Source organism: Procambarus clarkii, chromosome 90, assembly GCF_040958095.1.
Source record: "Procambarus clarkii isolate CNS0578487 chromosome 90, FALCON_Pclarkii_2.0, whole genome shotgun sequence".
Lineage (NCBI taxonomy): Eukaryota > Metazoa > Arthropoda > Malacostraca > Decapoda > Cambaridae > Procambarus > Procambarus clarkii.
This window is the reverse complement of record NC_091239.1, coordinates 14,991,464-15,011,810: the sequence shown is the minus strand read 5'-3', so window position 1 is coordinate 15,011,810 and position 20,347 is coordinate 14,991,464. Positions and strand designations below refer to the sequence as shown.

The 20,347-nt window shown below is 45.8% G+C and overlaps 2 protein-coding genes across 2 annotated transcripts in view; one reads left to right on the top strand and one right to left on the bottom strand.

Annotated features, from left to right (window-relative positions):
• LOC123746591 (chaoptin) overlaps positions 1 to 20,347 on the bottom strand; it is a 99,160-nt gene that overhangs the window by 14,920 nt on the left and 63,893 nt on the right.
• LOC138359423 (cysteine-rich, acidic integral membrane protein-like) overlaps positions 520 to 20,347 on the top strand; it is a 25,907-nt gene continuing 6,079 nt past the window's right edge. Inside the window, exons 1-3 of the mRNA XM_069318560.1 lie at positions 520 to 579; positions 1,999 to 2,032; positions 5,660 to 8,133. Coding sequence (XP_069174661.1) covers positions 520 to 579; positions 1,999 to 2,032; positions 5,660 to 8,133 — 2,568 coding nt within the window. The remainder of the gene's footprint in view (positions 580 to 1,998; positions 2,033 to 5,659; positions 8,134 to 20,347) is intronic.

Genomic DNA, 20,347 nt, shown 5'->3' with positions numbered 1-20,347 from the left:
CGGGGGGTGGGGGTGCGTTCCGAGTGCGACCAGAATAGTGGACTTGTTCAGTGGCATAATATGGCATTTCAGAAAGGAGAGTGCGCGCGCAGGCCAGGGGATAAGAGCGGGTTCAAAAACAAAGTCCTGCTTGACGCCAGAGGGGTACAAGTAAATGATTTCCCTCTCCTTTTCAAAACACGAAGCAGGCTAATTCCTTAGCCTGCTTCGATGATCCGATTCAGTCGATGATCTGATTCAATCGATGATCCGATTCGTCTCGGATTCAATCGATGATCCGATTCAGTCTCGGATTCAATCGATGATCCGATTCAGTCTCGGATTCAATCGATGATCCGATTCAGTCTCGGATCATCAAATTCATGCCGTCATTATTTTTATAATATCCGGAGAAGATTGTAATTTCACGCAAGATAATTTTAAAAGTATATCTGAACTGACTTTTAGATTAGAAAGTCGTCGAGGAACCTTAGGTATGTGAAGGGTGATGCAGGTTAATGTATGTTGAAGAAGGGAGAGATGGAGAGGGAAGAGATTAGAGAAGGAAGTATTCAGATAAGAAAGAAGGAAGAAAGGGAGGTATGAAAGAGAGGGAGGGAGGAAGGGAAGAAACGAGAGAAAGAGGAACGCTGAAAAAACAAAATAACAGAACATTACTACAAAAACACTTAATATTGACAAAGAAAAAAAAAAAATCTTAGAACAATGTGAAGGTCCTTGAGAGAGTACTAACCGACGACAATGGCGCTCACACTACCATCTACCTCATCTACTTCATCTACTTCATCTACGTCATAAACGACGCACACTGCTCCAGGTCCAGATATCAGACCATTCTGTCATTGAAGATATCATCCACTTCCCCCCCCCCCTTGAGTTGTTTGGTCAAGGTGAAGTCCCTCGCCTTGAGGGCCTCCAGAGTCCAAGTCTGACTCGACTTTGGCCTCGTCACGTGGTCGATAAAATACTTGAAGTTAGTTATGATTCTCTTTATTGACCTATTTATCACCCTGTGAAGGGCAGGAGAAGGACTCGAGGAATATAATAGAGAAATAAAGAGCAGGACTCGAGGAATATAATAGAGAAATAAAGAGCAGGACTCGAGGAATATATAGAGAAATAAAGAGCAGGACTCGAGGAATATAATAGAGAAATAAAGAGCAGGACTCGAGGAATATAATAGAGAAATAAAGAGCAGGACTCGAGGAATATAATAGAGAAATAAAGAGCAGGACTCGAGGAATATAATCCCCCCCCCCTATAACAGCATCTAATCTCCATTATGTCAAATATCCCATGAACGATATTAATTAACCTGTGTTTTCATTATACATCAAATAAGTCAATTTAGTCTCGTACGCAAACAGACCATTATAGAGCGTTCATTTTGCTTAAATCATAGATTATAGAAGTGCTTCTCAATGATCTATAATCTTGAAAGATAGATTCTTCCTCCTTACTGGCCACTCGCGAGGCCTTAGAGATGGCCTTGATCCAGACTCGGGCTTCAGGAGCTTTCTCCAGGTACCTTGTAGGAGTGTGGGGTGTGTACTCTGCTTGGAGTACCAGCGCTCTCTGTTGCCTCTAGGTCCGCTTCTGGCAGGTGTGTGTGTGTGTGTGTGTGTGTGTGTGTGTGTGTGGTGTGTGTGTGTGTGTGTGCTCACCTAGTTGTGCTTGCGGGGGTTGAGCTCTGGCTCTTTGGTCCCGCCTCTCAACCGTCAATCAACTGGTGTACAGGTTCCTGAGCCTATTGGGCTCTATCATATCTACACTTGAAACTGTGTATGGAGTCAGCCTCCACCACATCACTTCCTAATGCATTTGTGTGTGTGTGTGTGTGTGTGTGTGTGTGTGTGTGTGTGTGTGTGTGTGTGTGTGTGTGTGTGTGTGTGTGTGTGTGTGTGTATATATCAAGAATACATGTAGATCGATCAAGCCTTGATCTACATGTATTGTTAAGCTTGATATCATAATTCAAACATTCTAACATTCCTCCAGGTGACTGTATCGGGTCCCTTCACTGTAACATTCTGTAAGTTACGTAATCTCTTGCGCAGGACATACTTCTGTAACCTTCTGCATGTATTCTGTTGTATGTGTGTATGTTTGCCCTCTGTATTTTTTATATTTGGGGAATTTTGTCATTCACTTTCTGTAAAATTTGTTTGTATACATAGTGAATGATTAATATCATTGAGGTGTGAGTGGTGGACTATAGACATCAACCTTGGGGTGGATACAGCAGGGGTGGATACAGCAGGGGGTGGATACAGCAGGGGGTGGATACAGCAGGGGGTGGATAGTGTAGGGGGTGGACACACTATTATAATGTGAGGGAGATTGTTCCAGTTGTTTACACACAGGTGACCGCCTCCGCTGGTACCAAGGTAAACTCTTGGTGCCTGGCTCTGTCATCCTTGAAGGTGGGCACACACACACACACACACACACACACACACACACACACACACACACACACACACACACACACACACACACACACAGGTGCGCGCTTGGAGCGTCTTTGAATACGTATTCGTTCATTTGACAAGCCATTGTGACGCCCCAAAAATCCACCTTGCTCAACACTTACTGACGCTGAACCTGTTGTCTTGTTTCTATCTGAACCTTTTGGTTCCTGAGAGCCACCCCCCCCCCCCCTCTCCCCCCCCCCCTGCACCAGGACCTGGTCTCTGCACCTCTTACGCCGGTCTTAGCTACGACCTACTCTCAAAACACCGCATCGTAACATCCCTTACACAGAGAAATCACCTTAATTTCATATATCAAAGCACAGATCCACAGGAGTCCTGGCGAGGGCTCGAATGTATGCGAATGGGTCAACTGTATCCCGATATGGGAATGTGCATGTGGTGGTACAGTTGACTAGAACGCGTTTGGGGACACTCTTTAGCACATAGATTCGAGCCCTCGCCAAGAATCCTGTGGATTCGATCCTTTTTCCCATCTTGGGTTCGGGTTGAGTTCAAGAGTTCGAACCCCTGCGTTCACACATAACAGCCCAATCTCAGATTAAAGTTGTTAAAAATGTTATAATATATATTTTTTAATATCAACTTTGCTCAGAGGTTCGTTAAAACAGCCGCCATGCCATTCGTTAATAAACGACACTTGTTTACACTTTATTCAGGACTTATACTTGTTAATTGGTTAGTAAGGTATTGTGGTGGCTTGAATGGCCAGTTCCTCGGTGGATACACACCAGTAATATGTGTCTCACAGTACACTCACTACACAGTACACCGTTACTCATATGTATCGCACAATACACCCTCGTTACCACACTCTTTCACCCCATGTGTCCTACACCCCCCACACTACACCCCTTACCCTACACCCCCCACACTACACATGTGTCCCCCCCTACCCTACACCCCCCACACTACACCCCTTACCCTACACCCCCCACACTACACATGTGTCCCCCCCCCTACCCTACACCCCCACACTACACACATGCCCCCCCCCACACCCACTACACCATTACAAATGTCCCCCCCCCCCCGCTTGTAACTCCTTGAGACAGAACAAAACAATAACAAACTGTTCTACGCCTGAGAGAAGCCAGTTCACTGTTCTCATTGAACAAATCTCAATAACAATGGCGACCAAGATGACTGAATTATGCAACCCCCTGTCACAATTTTTTCACAATTGATCGTAGCTTGATATCGTAACTTGATATCGTAGCTTGATATCGTAACTTGATATCGTAGCTTGATATCGTAACTTGATATCGTAGCTTGATATCGTAACTTGATATCGTAGCTTGATATCGTAGCTTGATATCGTAACTTGATATCGTAGTTTGATATCGTAACTTGATATCGTAGTTTGATATCGTAACTTGATATCGTAACTTGATATCGTAGCTTGATATCATAACTTGATATCGTAACTTGATATCGTAGCTTGATATCGTAACTTGATATCGTAGCTTGGTGATTTAGCACGTCGTGGTGGGGCGGTGCGAGATGGGGTCATTATATCATTTATTACGTGTGAATTGGGGTGTGGTAATGTTGACCATTTATAATGATGTTTAGAGTCTTGAGCCCAGGTAAACTCACCCGGCAGAGGCTTGACCCCAGGTAAACTCACCCGTGGGTCTTGACCCCAGGTAAACTCACCCCTGGGGGAGTCTTGACCCCAGGTAAACTCGTCAGGGGGAGTCTTGACCCCAGGTAAACTCACCCCTGGGGAGTCTTGGCCCCAGGTAAACTCACCCCTGGGGAGTCTTGGCCCCAGGTAAACTAACCAGGGGGTCTTGACCCCAGGTAAACTCACCAGGGGGAGTCTCGACCCCAGGTAAACTCACCAGGGGGAGTCTTGACCTCAGGTAAACTCACCCCTTGGGAGTATTGACCCCAGGTAAACTCACCCCTTGGAAATATTGACCCCAGGTAAACTCACCCTTGGGAGTATTGGCCCCAGGTAAACTCACCCCTTGCGAGTATAGACCCCATGTAAACTCACCATGTGGAGTCTTGACCCCAGGTAAACTCACAAGGGGGAGTCTTGACCCCAGGTAAACTCACCCAGGGGGGGAAAGATAGGGGTGGACTGTCACCATATAGGCAAAATTAGCTGTATACCATTTTCTTCACTCTCTCATAGGGATATACAATGTGAGGTATACCCAACTTCTCAGTATACATACACAACCAACTTACATATAACCAGGAATATATCCAAGAATAAAGTATACTATATGTTTGTCCACTAGGCTCTTGTGGTGGTTTAAACAACCCTCCAAAGTTCATAGGCCTTAAGTCCAACACCAAACTAACCCGGACTTGAAAAGTATATTTTTTAAATTCTGATATCTACCATTTGGTGATCGGTTGTATGTTATGCTGGTTATCTACTCTCTTCTCCGTCGTATCTACCTTCATGTAGGTGTCATGGTCGTAGCATCTACCCTATCTAAGTCGTTAGGCTACACACACGCACACACTCACACGAGCGGCGTGTGCGTGTGGTGATCTCTGTGTACGTGAACCCTGTATGCGTGTCCACGAATGTGGTTCTGTATGCACGTGCGTGTGTGTGTATGCACGTACGTGCGTGTGTGTGTATGCACGAACGTGCGCTGTACGTGCGTGTGTGTGTATGCACGTACGTGCACTGTACGTGCGTGTGTGTGTATGCACGAACGTGCGCTGTACATGCGTGTGTGTGTATATGCACGTACGTGCGCTGTACGTGCGTGTGTGTATGCACGAACGTGCGCTGTACGTGCGTGTGTGTGCATGCACGTACGTGCGGTATCCATCACGCTACCTCAATCGACTTTCCCTGTCTGTCAAGAGAGCCAGCGAAGGTGTCCAAGCGCGCGCGCGTGCGCGGGCCACTATTGCAAGACTTACCTTGCAGAAATTGCAAAGGTATGTGAGTGTACAACGATTAGAAAGTCCACTCCAAACGTAGCAGTATGAGTATACACATTTATAATGGACTTGTAAACATTTAGTAACTTTACAGACATCAGTGAGTTTACAGACATCAGTGGGTTTACAGACAGCGACTTTACAGACATCAGTGAATTACAGACAGCGAGTTTACAGACATCAGTGACTTTACAGACATCAGTGAGTTTGCAGACATCAGTGAGTTTACAGACATAAGTGAATTACAGACATCAGTGAGCTTACAGACATCAGTGAGTTTATAGACATCAGTGAGTTTATAGACATCAGTGAGTTTACGGACATCAGTGAGTTTACGGACATCAGTGAGTTTACAGACATCAGTGAGTTTACAGACATCAGTGAGTTTACAGACAACACTGAGTTTACAGACATCAGTGAGTTTACAGACATCAGTGAGTTTACAGACATCAGTGAGTTTACAGACAACACTGAGTTTACAGACATCAGTGAGTTTACAGACATCAGTGAGTTTACAGACATCAGTGAGTTTACAGACATCAGTGAGTTTATAGACATCAGTGAGTTTACGGACATCAGTGAGTTTACAGACATCAGTGAGTTTACAGACATCAGTGAGTTTACAGACATCAGTGAGTTTACAGACATCAGTGAGTTTACAGACATCAGTGAGTTTACAGACATCAGTGAGTTTACATACATCAGTGAGTTTACAGACAACACTGAGTTTACAGACATCAGTGAGCTTACAGACATCAGTGAGTTTACAGACAACACTGAGTTTACAGACATCAGTGAGCTTACAGACATCAGTGAGCTTGCAGACATCAGTGAGCTTACAGACATCAGTGAGCTTACAGACATCAGTGAGTTTACAGACATCAGTGAGCTTACAGACATCAGTGAGTTTACAGACATCAGTGAGCTTACAGACATCAGTGAGCTTACAGACAACACTGAGCTTACAGACATCAGTGAGTTTACAGACATCAGTGAGCTTACAGACATCAGTGAGCTTACAGACATCAGTGAGTTTACAGACATCAGTGAGCTTACAGACATCAGTGAGCTTACAGACAACACTGAGCTTACAGACATCAGTGAGTTTACAGACAACACTGAGCTTACAGACATCAGTGAGTTTACAGACATCAGTGAGCTTACAGACATCAGTGAGCTTACAGACAACACTGAGCTTACAGACATCAGTGAGTTTACAGACATCAGTGAGCTTACAGACATCAGTGAGCTTACAGACATCAGTGAGCTTACAGACATCAGTGAGCTTACAGACAACACTGAGCTTACAGACATCAGTGAGTTTACAGACATCAGTGAGCTTACAGACATCAGTGAGCTTACAGACATCAGTGAGTTTACAGACATCAGTGAGCTTACAGACATCAGTGAGCTTACAGACAACACTGAGCTTACAGACATCAGTGAGTTTACAGACAACACTGAGCTTACAGACATCAGTGAGTTTACAGACATCAGTGAGCTTACAGACATCAGTGAGCTTACAGACAACACTGAGCTTACAGACATCAGTGAGTTTACAGACATCAGTGAGCTTACAGACATCAGTGAGCTTACAGACATCAGTGAGCTTACAGACAACACTGAGCTTACAGACATCAGTGAGTTTACAGACATCAGTGAGCTTACAGACATCAGTGAGCTTACAGACAACACTGAGCTTACAGACATCAGTGAGTTTACAGACATCAGTGAGCTTACAGACATCAGTGAGCTTACAGACAACACTGAGCTTACAGACATCAGTGAGTTTACAGACATCAGTGAGTTTACAGACATCAGTGAGCTTACAGACATCAGTGAGCTTACAGACAACACTGAGCTTACATACATCAGTGAGTTTACAGACAACACTGAGTTTACAGACATCAGTGAGTTTACAGACAACACTGAGTTTACAGACATCAGTGAGTTTACAGACATCAGTGAGTTTACAGACATCAGTGAGTTTACAGACATCAGTGAGTTTACAGACAACACTGAGTTTACAGACATCAGTGAGTTTACAGACATCAGTGAGTTTACAGACAACACTGAGTTTACAGACAACACTGAGTTTACAGACAACACTGAGTTTACAGACAACACTGAGTTTACAGACAACACTGAGTTTACAGACATCAGTGAGTTTACAGACAACACTGAGTTTACAGACATCACTGAGTTTACAGACAACACTGAGTTTACAGACATCAGTGAGTTTACAGACATCAGTGAGTTTACAGACATCAGTGAGTTTACAGACAACACTGAGTTTACAGACAACACTGAGTTTACAGACAACACTGAGTTTACAGACATCAGTGAGTTTACAGACAACACTGAGTTTACAGACATCACTGAGTTTACAGACAACACTGAGTTTACAGACATCAGTGAGTTTACAGACATCAGTGAGTTTACAGACATCAGTGAGTTTACAGACAACACTGAGTTTACAGACATCAGTGAGTTTACAGACATCAGTGAGTTTACAGACAACACTGAGTTTACAGACAACACTGAGTTTACAGACATCAGTGAGTTTACAGACAACACTGAGTTTACAGACAACACTGAGTTTACAGACAACACTGAGTTTACAGACAACACTGAGTTTACAGACAACACTGAGTTTACAGACATCAGTGAGTTATCTGTAAATTCTGACCAAAACTTTGCCCTAAAGAACAGTTTTGAACAAGTAAAGAACACGAAGAACTTAAACAAAAAATCAATAAATTGTTCTCAGGCTTCCTGAACGTTCTCAATAACTCCAGCAGGTGTTGTAAACGTTCTCAATAACTCCAGCAGGTGTTGTAAACGTTCTCGATAACTCCAGCAGGTGTTGTAAACGTTCTCAATAACTCCAGCAGGTGTTGTAAACGTTCTCAATAACTCCAGCAGGTGTTGTAAACGTTCTCGATAACTCCAGCAGGTGTTGTAAACGTTCTCAATAACTCCAGCAGGTGTTGTAAACGTTCTCAATAACTCCAGCAGGTGTTGTAAACGTTCTCGATAACTCCAGCAGGTGTTGTAAACGTTCTCAATAACTCCAGCAGGTGTTGTAAACGTTCTCAATAACTCCAGCAGGTGTTGTAAACGTTCTCAATAACTCCAGCAGGTGTTGTAAACGTTCTCGATAACTCCAGCAGGTGTTGTAAACGTTCTCAATAACTCCAGCAGGTGTTGTAAACGTTCTCAATAACTCCAGCAGGTGTTGTAAACGTTCTCAATAACTCCAGCAGGTGTTGTAAACGTTCTCGATAACTCCAGCAGGTGTTGTAAACGTTCTCGATAACTCCAGCAGGTGTTGTAAACGTTCTCAATAACTCCAGCAGGTGTTGTAAACGTTCTCAATAACTCCAGCAGGTGTTGTAAACGTTCTCGATAACTCCAGCAGGTGTTGTAAACGTTCTCAATAACTCCAGCAGGTGTTGTAAACGTTCTCGATAACTCCAGCAGGTGTTGTAAACGTTCTCAATAACTCCAGCAGGTGTTGTAAACGTTCTCGATAACTCCAGCAGGTGTTGTAAACGTTCTCGATAACTCCAGCAGGTGTTGTAAACGTTCTCGATAACTCCAGCAGGTGTTGTAAACGTTCTCGATAACCCCAGCAGGTGTTGTAAACGTTCTCAATAACTCCAGCAGGTGTTGTAAACGTTCTCAATAACTCCAGCAGGTGTTGTAAACGTTCTCGATAACTCCAGCAGGTGTTGTAAACGTTCTCGATAACTCCAGCAGGTGTTGTAAACGTTCTCGATAACTCCAGCAGGTGTTGTAAACGTTCTCGATAACTCCAGCAGGTGTTGTAAACGTTCTCGATAACCCCAGCAGGTGTTGTAAACGTTCTCAATAACTCCAGCAGGTGTTGTAAACGTTCTCAATAACTCCAGCAGGTGTTGTAAACGTTCTCGATAACTCCAGCAGGTGTTGTAAACGTTCTCGATAACTCCAGCAGGTGTTGTAAACGTTCTCGATAACTCCAGCAGGTGTTGTAAACGTTCTCGATAACTCCAGCAGGTGTTGTAAACGTTCTCGATAACTCCAGCAGGTGTTGTAAACGTTCTCGATAACTCCAGCAGGTGTTGTAAACGTTCTCGATAACCCCAGCAGGTGTTGTAAACGTTCTCAATAACTCCAGCAGGTGTTGTAAACGTTCTCAATAACTCCAGCAGGTGTTGTAAACGTTCTCGATAACTCCAGCAGGTGTTGTAAACGTTCTCGATAACTCCAGCAGGTGTTGTAAACGTTCTCGATAACTCCAGCAGGTGTTGTAAACGTTCTCGATAACTCCAGCAGGTGTTGTAAACGTTCTCGATAACTCCAGCAGGTGTTGTAAACGTTCTCGATAACTCCAGCAGGTGTTGTAAACGTTCTCGATAACTCCAGCAGGTGTTGTAAACGTTCTCAATAACTCCAGCAGGTGTTGTAAACGTTCTCGATAACTCCAGCAGGTGTTGTAAACGTTCTCGATAACTCCAGCAGGTGTTGTAAACGTTCTCGATAACTCCAGCAGGTGTTGTAAACGTTCTCAATAACTCCAGCAGGTGTTGTAAACGTTCTCGATAACTCCAGCAGGTGTTGTAAACGTTCTCGATAACTCCAGCAGGTGTTGTAAACGTTCTCGATAACCCCAGCAGGTGTTGTAAACGTTCTCAATAACTCCAGCAGGTGTTGTAAACGTTCTCAATAACTCCAGCAGGTGTTGTAAACGTTCTCGATAACTCCAGCAGGTGTTGTAAACGTTCTCGATAACTCCAGCAGGTGTTGTAAACGTTCTCAATAACTCCAGCAGGTGTTGTAAACGTTCTCGATAACTCCAGCAGGTGTTGTAAACGTTCTCGATAACTCCAGCAGGTGTTGTAAACGTTCTCAATAACTCCAGCAGGTGTTGTAAACGTTCTCAATAACTCCAGCAGGTGTTGTAAACGTTCTCGATAACTCCAGCAGGTGTTGTAAACGTTCTCGATAACTCCAGCAGGTGTTGTAAACGTTCTCAATAACTCCAGCAGGTGTTGTAAACGTTCTCGATAACTCCAGCAGGTGTTGTAAACGTTCTCAATAACTCCAGCAGGTGTTGTAAACGTTCTCAATAACTCCAGCAGGTGTTGTAAACGTTCTTGTTAACTCCAGCAGGTGTTGTAAACGTTCTCAATAACTCCAGCAGGTGTTGTAAACGTTCTCAATAACTCCTGCAGTTTATCCTGCTATTAAGGACACGTTTTTTGTAGATGAATTGAGGGTGAGAGATGGGAAGCGCGGGAGACGGGGGGGAGACCTCGCTAGATGTGGTCCGGACGGGGGGGAGACCTCGCTAGATGTGGTCCGGACGGGGGGGAGACCTCGCTAGATGTGGTCCGGACGGGGGGGAGACCTCGCTAGATGTGGTCCGGACGGGGGGAGACCTCGCTAGATGTGGTCCGGACGGGGGGGAGACCTCGCTAGATGTGGTCCGGACGGGGGGGAGACCTCGCTAGATGTGGTCCGGACGGGGGGGAGACCTCGCTAGATGTGGTCCGGACGGGGGGGAGACCTCGCTAGATGTGGTCCGGACGGGGGGGAGACCTCGCTAGATGCGGTCCGGACGGGGGGGAGACCTCGCTAGATGTGGTCCGGACGGGGGGGAGACCTCGCTAGATGTGGTCCGGACGGGGGGGAGACCTCGCTAGATGTGGTCCGGACGGGGGGGAGACCTCGCTAGATGTGGTCCGGACGGGGTGCGTCGTGATAGGGCAAGGAGCAATATGTGACGTTGCTTTACGTCACATGTGACGGGATCTCGTGGGACGGGGCGAGTCCCACACACGCACACACGCACACGCAAACGCACACACGAAACGACGAGCACCTCGGAGCACACAAGACGGGACCTCACTTAGGTCAGGCGACTTGTCGGTGCCCCAAGGTGAACTACACGTTCGTACCCCTTCACCTTCTGCCCCTTCCCTCCCTCGCCCCCTTCCCTCTCCCTCCTGACCACCCCCCCCCCCTCTCCACCCACAACCTACTGACCCTATTTTGACCCCTATTCTTGACCTATACCCACTTCCCTGGCCCTTTTCACTCTCTATCCCTCTCCTCTCTCATTGTCTCTCCTATTCTCTCGTATCTTAGCCCTGTATTCTCACCCCCTCTTCCCCTGGCCATGTCCTTTCCTACCTTCCCCTTCCCCTATTCTTCCCTACCTTTTCGCTCTCCTCTCTCTCTCTCTCTCTCTCTCTCTCTCTCTCTCTCTCTCTCTCTCTCTCTCTCTCTCTCTCTCTCTCTCTCTCTCTCTCTCTCTCTCTCTCACCCCTCCCCTCCCCGAGGCTGGAGACCCACTCCCAGGACTGTGTATACACTATCTGCCCTGTGTATCCACACACACACACACACACACACACACACACACACACACACACACACACACACACACACACACACACACACACACACACACACATACACACACACACACACAAATGTAATATAATGAAGATAGGTGTAGGGAGCAGGAGGCCAGATACAAGGTATCGTCTGGGAGAGGAAATTCTTCAGGAGTCAGAGAAGGAAAAAGACTTGGGAGTTGATATCACGCCAGACCTGTCTCCTGCAGCACATATCAAGAGGATAACATCAGCGGCATATGCCAGGCTGGCCAACATAAGAACGGCATTCAGAAATTTGTGTAAAGAATCATTCAGAACTTTGTATACCACATATGTCAGACCAATCCTGGAGTATGCAGCCCCAGCATGGAGTCCATATCTAGTGAAAAATAAGACTAAACTGGAAAAGGTTCAAAGGTTTGCTACCAGACTAGTACCCGAGCTGAGAGGTATGAGCTATGAGGAGAGACTACGAGAATTAAACCTCACTTCGTTGGAAGACAGAAAAGTTAGGAGGGACATGATCACCACATTCAAGATTCTGAAGGGAATTGATAGAGTAGATAAAGACAGGCTATTTAACACAAGGGGAACACGCACAAGGGGACACAGGTGGAAACTGAGTGCCCAAATGAGCCACAGAGATATTAGAAAGAACTTTTTTAGTGTCAGAGTGGTTGACAAATGGAATGCATTAGGAAGTGATGTGGTGGAGGCTGACTCCATACACAGTTTCAAGTGTAGATATGACAGAGCCCAGTAGGCTCAGGAACCTGTACACCAGTTGATTGACGGTTGAGATTCGGGACCAAAGAGCCAGAGCTCAACCCCCGCAAGCACAACTAGGTGAGTACAACTAGGTGAGTACACACACACACACACACACGCACGCACGCACAGAGGAGCGCACGCACAGGTCTACCACACAACAAAAGCTGCTAAACACCCTCTACCCCCCTAGCACTAACAACCTAACCATTAGTGACGCTAGCACACCAAACAAGGAAGTTGTATAGTGCATCCCTTCACGCTTAACTACCGGCAACAGCTGGCAATTGTACCCACCTTCACCACCCTTACAAGACCCGACACGCAACACCAGTACAATACCGGTAATATACCTGTATATACTTCTAACACTGCTAGTATAACCACTACTACTGATATTACTACTACTACTAGTTAGATTCTACTACATCAAGTATTTAATTTACTATATCTAAGCTCTATGTTCGTCCCCCACCTCAGACCATTCCCTCTGCAAATTTGGGTGAGACTAGCTCTAAGCATCTGGCCTCCACCGTTGGACAGACACTCTCATAGTGAAGATATCTGTGAGCTCGTTCACCTCAGCTGAGTGGACAGCGCTCAGGATTCGTAGTCCAAAGGTTCCGGGTTCGATCCCCGGTGGAGGCGGAAACAAATGGACAGAGTTTCTTTCACCCTTGATGTCCCCTGTTCACCTACCAGTATATAGGTACCTGGGAGTTAGACAGCTGCTACGGGCTGCTTCCTGGGGATGGAGGGCTGGTCGAGGACCGGGCCGCGGGGACGCTGAGCCCCTAAATCATCTCAAGATAACCTCAAGATAGTCCCCTCGATCACCTGTTCCCTGATGGGCGCCTGATTTCCTGATCACCTGACATGATAGGCACCCGTTCCAAGGTCGTTTGGAAATCAGGTTCACGCCATTAGGCATGCGTTTTCACCTTAATTGGGGGTCATCACCTGATTGGCGGGTGTCATAGCATGATTGCAATCACTTGTCAAGTACAAGGGCCTGGTTGAATATTGTAATTATCCTGGCATTGGTCTCTCACACTGAGAGAGAGAGAGAGAGAGAGAGAGAGAGAGAGAGAGAGAGAGAGAGAGAGAGAGAGAGAGAGAGAGAGAGAGAGAGAGAGAGAGAGAGAGAGAGAGAGAGAGAGAGAGAGAGAGAGAGAGAGAGAGAGAGAGAGAGAGAGAGAGAGAGAGAGAGAGAGAGAGAGAGAGAGAGAGAGAGAGAGAGAGAGGAGAGATGACTACGAATACCTCACAAGGGCCACCATACCACCATCCCTACCTCCAATTAACATATGTGCTGTCGGTGATCATTCGTCCTATATATGTCATTGATATACATGTGACTAAAGTCATATTTGGTGTGTGTGTGTGGGTGTGTGTGTGTGTGTGTGTGTGTGTGTGAGTGTGTGTGTGTGGTGTGTGTGTGTGTGTGTGTGTGCTGACTGTCGCCTAGTGTTTTGAGAGCCTGTAGAGTCGAGCTTAGGCTCTGGGCCCCTGACTTTTAACTAGTTGGATGTTAACTAGACGCACAGTGCTTGAACTGTAGATAGTAGGTGTAGGAAAGGTAGATGTACCAGTGGTGGAACTGTAGGTGGGAGAGAAGAGTAGGTGGGTCAAGTGTTAGGAGAGGCAGGAGAAGGCACTTGTCTGGATCTGTACCCTGACTGTAAATGTCTGTAGTGTGTGGTGACGTCCCTGGTTCACCACCACTGCTACCACTATCATCACCACCACTACCACTGCTACTAACACCACCCGCTACACATGCCACTGAATATTAGAGGTGGGTGGTGTAGGTGGGTGGTGTAGGTGGGTAGGGAAGGTGGAACAGCCAGGAACCAGCAGTGTCAGAGAGAAAGTCAGCCTAAAGGCGGTCTAGGCAGTAAGGAAAGTAGGACCGGACATACCCTAGGGCACGCCACATTCCCCGGGGCCGACCACACCCTTGTCACATCCCAGGGCCCGACCATACCCTTGTCACATCCCAGGGCGCGTTACACACCTTGTCACATCCCAGGGCGCGTTACACACCCAGGGGACACACCCCTCGTAGCCTTCAGTATACCTGGAGTTTACCTGGAGAGGGGTTCTGGGAGTTCTTCTACTCCCCAGGGCCTGAGGCCAGGCCTGACTTGTGACAACTTGGTCCACCAGGCTGTTGCTTGGAGCGGCCCGCAGGCCCATATACCACATATGTTATCTTGTAGGTGTAAAACACCTACAAAAATGTAGGGTTTTATCGTGTCTATTTTTACCCCAGTCACTTGGACCTGTCGGCACAGCGACAGTCTCGAGCTTCTTGCTGGTCGGCGTTCGATCCCTCGATGGTCCAATAAGTAGGGTACCGTTCCATTCCATTAAGCGCTTTCTCCTCCATAATTTCCTCTCTTCCGTCTAATTCACACAATTCTCACGCTCCGAAAGTGAGTAGCGAGCAGCACTCAAGGGAGTACCTAAGCAATAGGAAGCAGAGAGTTACGGTGAGGGATGAGACCTCAGATTGGCGTGAAGTCACCAGTGGAGTCGCACAGGGCTCTGTACTCGGTCCTACCCTCTTTCTGATATACGTAAATGATCTCCTAGAAGGCATAGACTCATTCCTCTCAATGTTTGCTGACGACGCCAAAATTATGAGAAGGATTAAGACAGAGGAGGACAGCTTGAGGCTTCAAGAAGACCTGGACAAGCTGCAGGAATGGTCGAACAAATGGTTGTTAGAGTTTAACCCAAGCTCGAGGAGTAGAAGAACTCTCGAAACCCACTACAGGTATAGCCCAGGTCCGGGTGAAGAACGTGAGAAGCAGGTCTCCACAGGAATTGTCGCTTCACGTTATCCGGAGATTTGTGCATGAACCAACTCAATACCTGTATGATAATTTAAGCTGCTAAGTCAGTATGAATTATATGTGACACCTGCAAGGGGTATGAGGATAAGGAGCTGGGATATGAGGACAAGGAGCTGGGGTATGAGGATAAGGAGCTGGGATATGAGGACAAGGAGCTGGGGTATGAGGATAAGGAGCTGGGATATGAGGACAAGGAGCTGGGATATGAGGACAAAGAGCTGGGATATGAGGACAAGGAGCTGGGGTATGAGGATAAGGAGCTGGGATATGAGGACAAGGAGCTGGGGTATGAGGATAAGGAGCTGGGATATGAGGGTAAGGAGCTGGGATATGAGGGTAAGGAGCTGGGATATGAGGACAAGGAGCTGGAATATGAGGACAAGGAGCTGGGATATGAGGACAAGGAACTGGGATATAAAGACAGGGTGAAGGAACAGCTGCCAAACACTTAATGAACCACCGGGAATCGAACACAGACCAGCAAGAATCGAAGCCGTTGCGCTACCCACCGTGCAAATACTTAATTAAAGAAACAAAGACACATTAAAAAAAGACCGTTGAAGCTACTTAAACATAAACTGAAAACTGGATTTGATGACGAGTGATAGTGACAGATAGTGACAGATAGTGACAGATAGTGAGAGATAGTGGCAGATAGTGACGTCTCTGGGCGTCTGGTGAGACGTCTTGTGACAAGTATCTCTTACGTCTTCAGACGCACGTCAAAAAGGAACGTTTGTCGTGCGTTGTTGATATAAGAATTCTAATCTTAGAATTCAGAATTTAGATTTAGAATTTAGATTTCAGAATTCAGATTGAGCGTTAATGGTTGGCGTTGCAGTAGTAGTGGTTGGCTTGTTTGGTGTTCGTGTTGAGGTCTAGTATTTATTATTTGCAAAAAAAAAATTTTTTTGTGTGAGAGAGACGATTTATGGAGGTTATGGATAGCTTTTTTTGACCAATGAGCGACTCGTGTGACCCTTGGAAACCACGAAGGATGGGGGGGGGGTTAGAGGGGGGGGGTTGGGGAAGGGGGGGTGAAAGGGGGAGGAGCACTGTCGAGGGAGTGATCTTGGCTCCCCCAGCACCTCTCTTGTCTCTTTATCCCACTCAAGATATGTTTCTTCACTACTCCCTCTCTCACCCCTCACTGTCCCCTACCTCACCCTCACCACCACCTTCCTCACCTCTCACCACCACCTTCCTCACCTCTCACCACCACCTCCCTCACCTCTCACCACCACCTTCCTCACCTCTCACCACCACCTTCCTCACCTCTCACCACCACCTCCCTCACCTCTCACCACCACCTCCCTCACCTCTCACCACCACCTTCCTCACCTCTCACCACCACCTTCCTCACCTCTCACCACCACCTCCCTCACCTCTCCCATAACTCATCCCAAAGACTCACCCTCTTATAGGCAATAAACATAAAATTCTCCGCAGAAAAAGTGGAGGTTGGGGTGAATTCGCCACCACGAATTGACCCCACACGTTCGACCCCCAGTTTCCAGCACCTGTTGTGCTCTTCTCCTCCTCCTCATTCCCCCCCCCCCCCATCACACCTCACCCCCCCCCTACCCAACCCTCAAACACAACCATATATTCAACCTTTTCCCTAACCTCAGTAATATCAAATCCGTTATCTAAGCCCCTAACCTCTCTACCTCTTGAGCCGCTGAGCCCAAATTCTTATCTCAACTTCAGTGTACATGTGGCTCCTTAAATGTTACTATATTTCCTCCCTGCAAGATGCTACAGCCAGAGAGAGAGAGTGAGAGAGAGAGAGAGAGAGAGAGAGAGAGAGAGAGAGAGAGAGAGAGAGAGAGAGAGAGAGAGAGATAATATGTGTGTACATCAATAAAGTAAAATCACACGCCAATATAGGAATATCTCTGGACTTACTGTGAGGAGCCAGATTCACGAAGCAGTTTCGCAAGTACTTACGAACCTGTACATCTTTTCTCAATCTTTGGCGGCTTTGTTTACAATTATTAAACAGTTAATGAGCTCCGAAGCACCAGGAGGCTGTTTATAACAACAACAACAACAGTTGATTGGCAAGTTTTCATGCTTGTAAACTGTTTAATAAATGTAACCAAAGCCGTCAAAGATCGAAGAAAGATGTACACGTTCGTAAGTACTTGCGTAACTGCTTCGTGAATCTGGCCTGGCCTCCACGTTTGGCGGAGCCAAAACTGATTGGAAGAACATCACCACTTCCCTCAATACTTTAGATGTAATGATCATGTCTCTCTTGTAAACAACAGTAATTACATCAATGATAATAGCTCTATCTTCACCTCCGTTCTCGTACTGTATTTAAGAACTACTTTCGTTTAATCCAAACTGCTCTACACAGCACTTATCTTACGCGTTTGTTAAATTGAATGTAATTCTCTTAGACTCATTAGGGGCTCGATATTGCAGGAGGTCAATCATTACAGTTTCGGTAATTGTTAAAAATTGATGTTTGGGTCTGTGGTTTCAATCGTGTTTGATACAAGGAACGCTAAAAACGATGGGAAATTCTCAACTATTTAATGGATTGTGACTAAGGGGCCTCGTAGCCTGGTGGATAGGGTCCTCGTAGCCTGGTGGATAGCGCGCAGGACTCGTAATTCTGTGGCGCGGGTTCGATTCCCGCACGAGGCAGAAACAAATGGGCAAAGTTTCTTTCACCCTGAATGCCCCTGTTACCTAGCAGTAAATAGGTACCTGGGTGTTAGTCAGCTGTCACGGGCTGCTTCCTGGGGGTGGAGGCCTGGTCGAGGACCGGGCCGCGGGGACACTAAAGCCCCGAAGTCATCTCAAGATAACCTCAAGATAAGGGTCTAAGAGGTAGATATCACCATTATCAAGCTACTCCCAAACCCCACAATTCCTCATGGGATTGATAATGGGTTTTCCCATATATCACCACTAATATATCCTCCCTCCCCCTCTCCCCCTATTTAGTTTAATTATAAATAAACAGGAACTTATAATCCTGTTGAGCTGTTCTAAGGTCATCGACGCCAACTTGAAGCAGTCAACTTTGGTATTTAAGTTCCTTTCGCGTTTCTATAAATGATTTGAGCTTTTTAGTCTTCAATTTTCTTCCCAGTGGTGACTGGGGCAGCGACGCACACCCCTGCCAGACGCTCTGTTGCACCTCCTGCTGCCTGTACTGAAATGCAGTTATCGTCCTGTGTGACATTTAATTCACAATTGTAATTTCGATATATCTTTCTACTCCAATCTATGAATATGTTATAAATCTCTTTCCTAATGGACGTTATTCCTTTGTGTCATGAAAAGTTTTAAAGAAAAATAGAATTATATGAAAAATAATTATATGTTTTTTTGGGGGGGTTTCAATGTTTGCAACCTGTCCTCACACTTGATGCATTGCAATCTTTAAGTCATTGAAACATTAGTGCATGTCTGAGGTGCATCGTCACTATTCGTACGCTTTTGGTTAGATAAAAGCACCTTAAATTTTACGCTTGCCAATTCGGGTTACAATTCCTAGTTTAGATTCATCCAAATGGCTCGTATTAAATTAGCTTTGTGTATTAATCTATTTATACTCATCTAGTGTTATATTGATGGGGTCGAGCTTCAGTTCTTGGGTCCCACGAATCGAGCTGTTTATGACTTAACAAACCGACACACTCCACCTTTAAATGATACGATAATTGTAGATGGAGTCATTCATTATTGTCTTAAGTCATTCATTTTTGTCTTAAGTCATTCACTATTGTCTTAAGTCATTCACTATTGTCTTAAGTCATTCACTATTGTGTCATGCATTTTAGTCTGTCATTAATTATTCTCTTAAGTCATTCCATTTTATGTCCAGTTCATTTTTTTGGGTCTAATTCATTCAAATTGTAATTAATTCAACTTTTCTCAATTTCAATCCACTTTCCACTATTGATAAACCAATGGAACATTTTCTCGCATCGCTGTGGCTCGTTCTAGTCATTTATTGCCATTTATTGTCATTTATGGCCATTTATTGCCATTTATTGCCATTTATTGCCATTTATTGTCATTTATGGCCATTTATTGCCATTTATTGCCATTTATTGTCATTTATGGCCATTTATTGCCATTTATTGCCATTTATTGTCATTTATGGCCATTTATTGCCATTTATTGCCATTTATTGTCATTTATTGTAAGCCTTTTGTCCTTTTCCAGCCTGTTTCTTTGCGTCTTTATTATGTCTTATCTCTGTTTCCATTCTCTTAGGTACTCTTTTATATTACAAATCTTACGTGGCATCTTTGTTAGCCTTTGTAGCGCTGTTAGGTGTGGTTTAGCAGGTCTGTAAATTACAGGTGTGGGTTGACAGGTCTCTAAGTTACAGGTGTGGGTTGGCAGGTTTCTAAGTTACAGGTGTGGGTTGACAGGCTTCTAAATTACAGGTGTGGGATGCCAGCTTCACCCAGCTCTAAGGCTGGGAATGTAGCTCCACCAAGCTATAAGCGGGTTGACTAGTTTCAGCAAACTGTTGCAGCTAGCACAGCTGCTTGAGGTACTCACCGCTGCTCCAGGAGGGGGGGAGATGGGAAGGGGGGGAGGTTCCTCTCCCCCCCCCTCACCCCATCATATCAGTTCCTCTCCCCCCTCTCCCCCCACCTCTCCCCCCGTTCGTAACATATCTGCTCGTCAGTGGGTAGTAATCCGCACATTTTTGCACACTGTTTCGTAATGATACTTTCCTCTGTTCCTCTTTCCGTGTCAAAGAACGGTTACCGTCTCGGGTTCCGACAGGTTGTTGCTCCTGTCAAGAATGCAATAACAATGCTTAGTAAGCATTGAATGTTGCTCAATGATTACTAAGGTGTCAGGAATGCTGCATCGTCATTTGCTGTCTCGATTCTGGATTTCCCAGTCAATCTCTAAGTGATTTAGGTCTCACAGG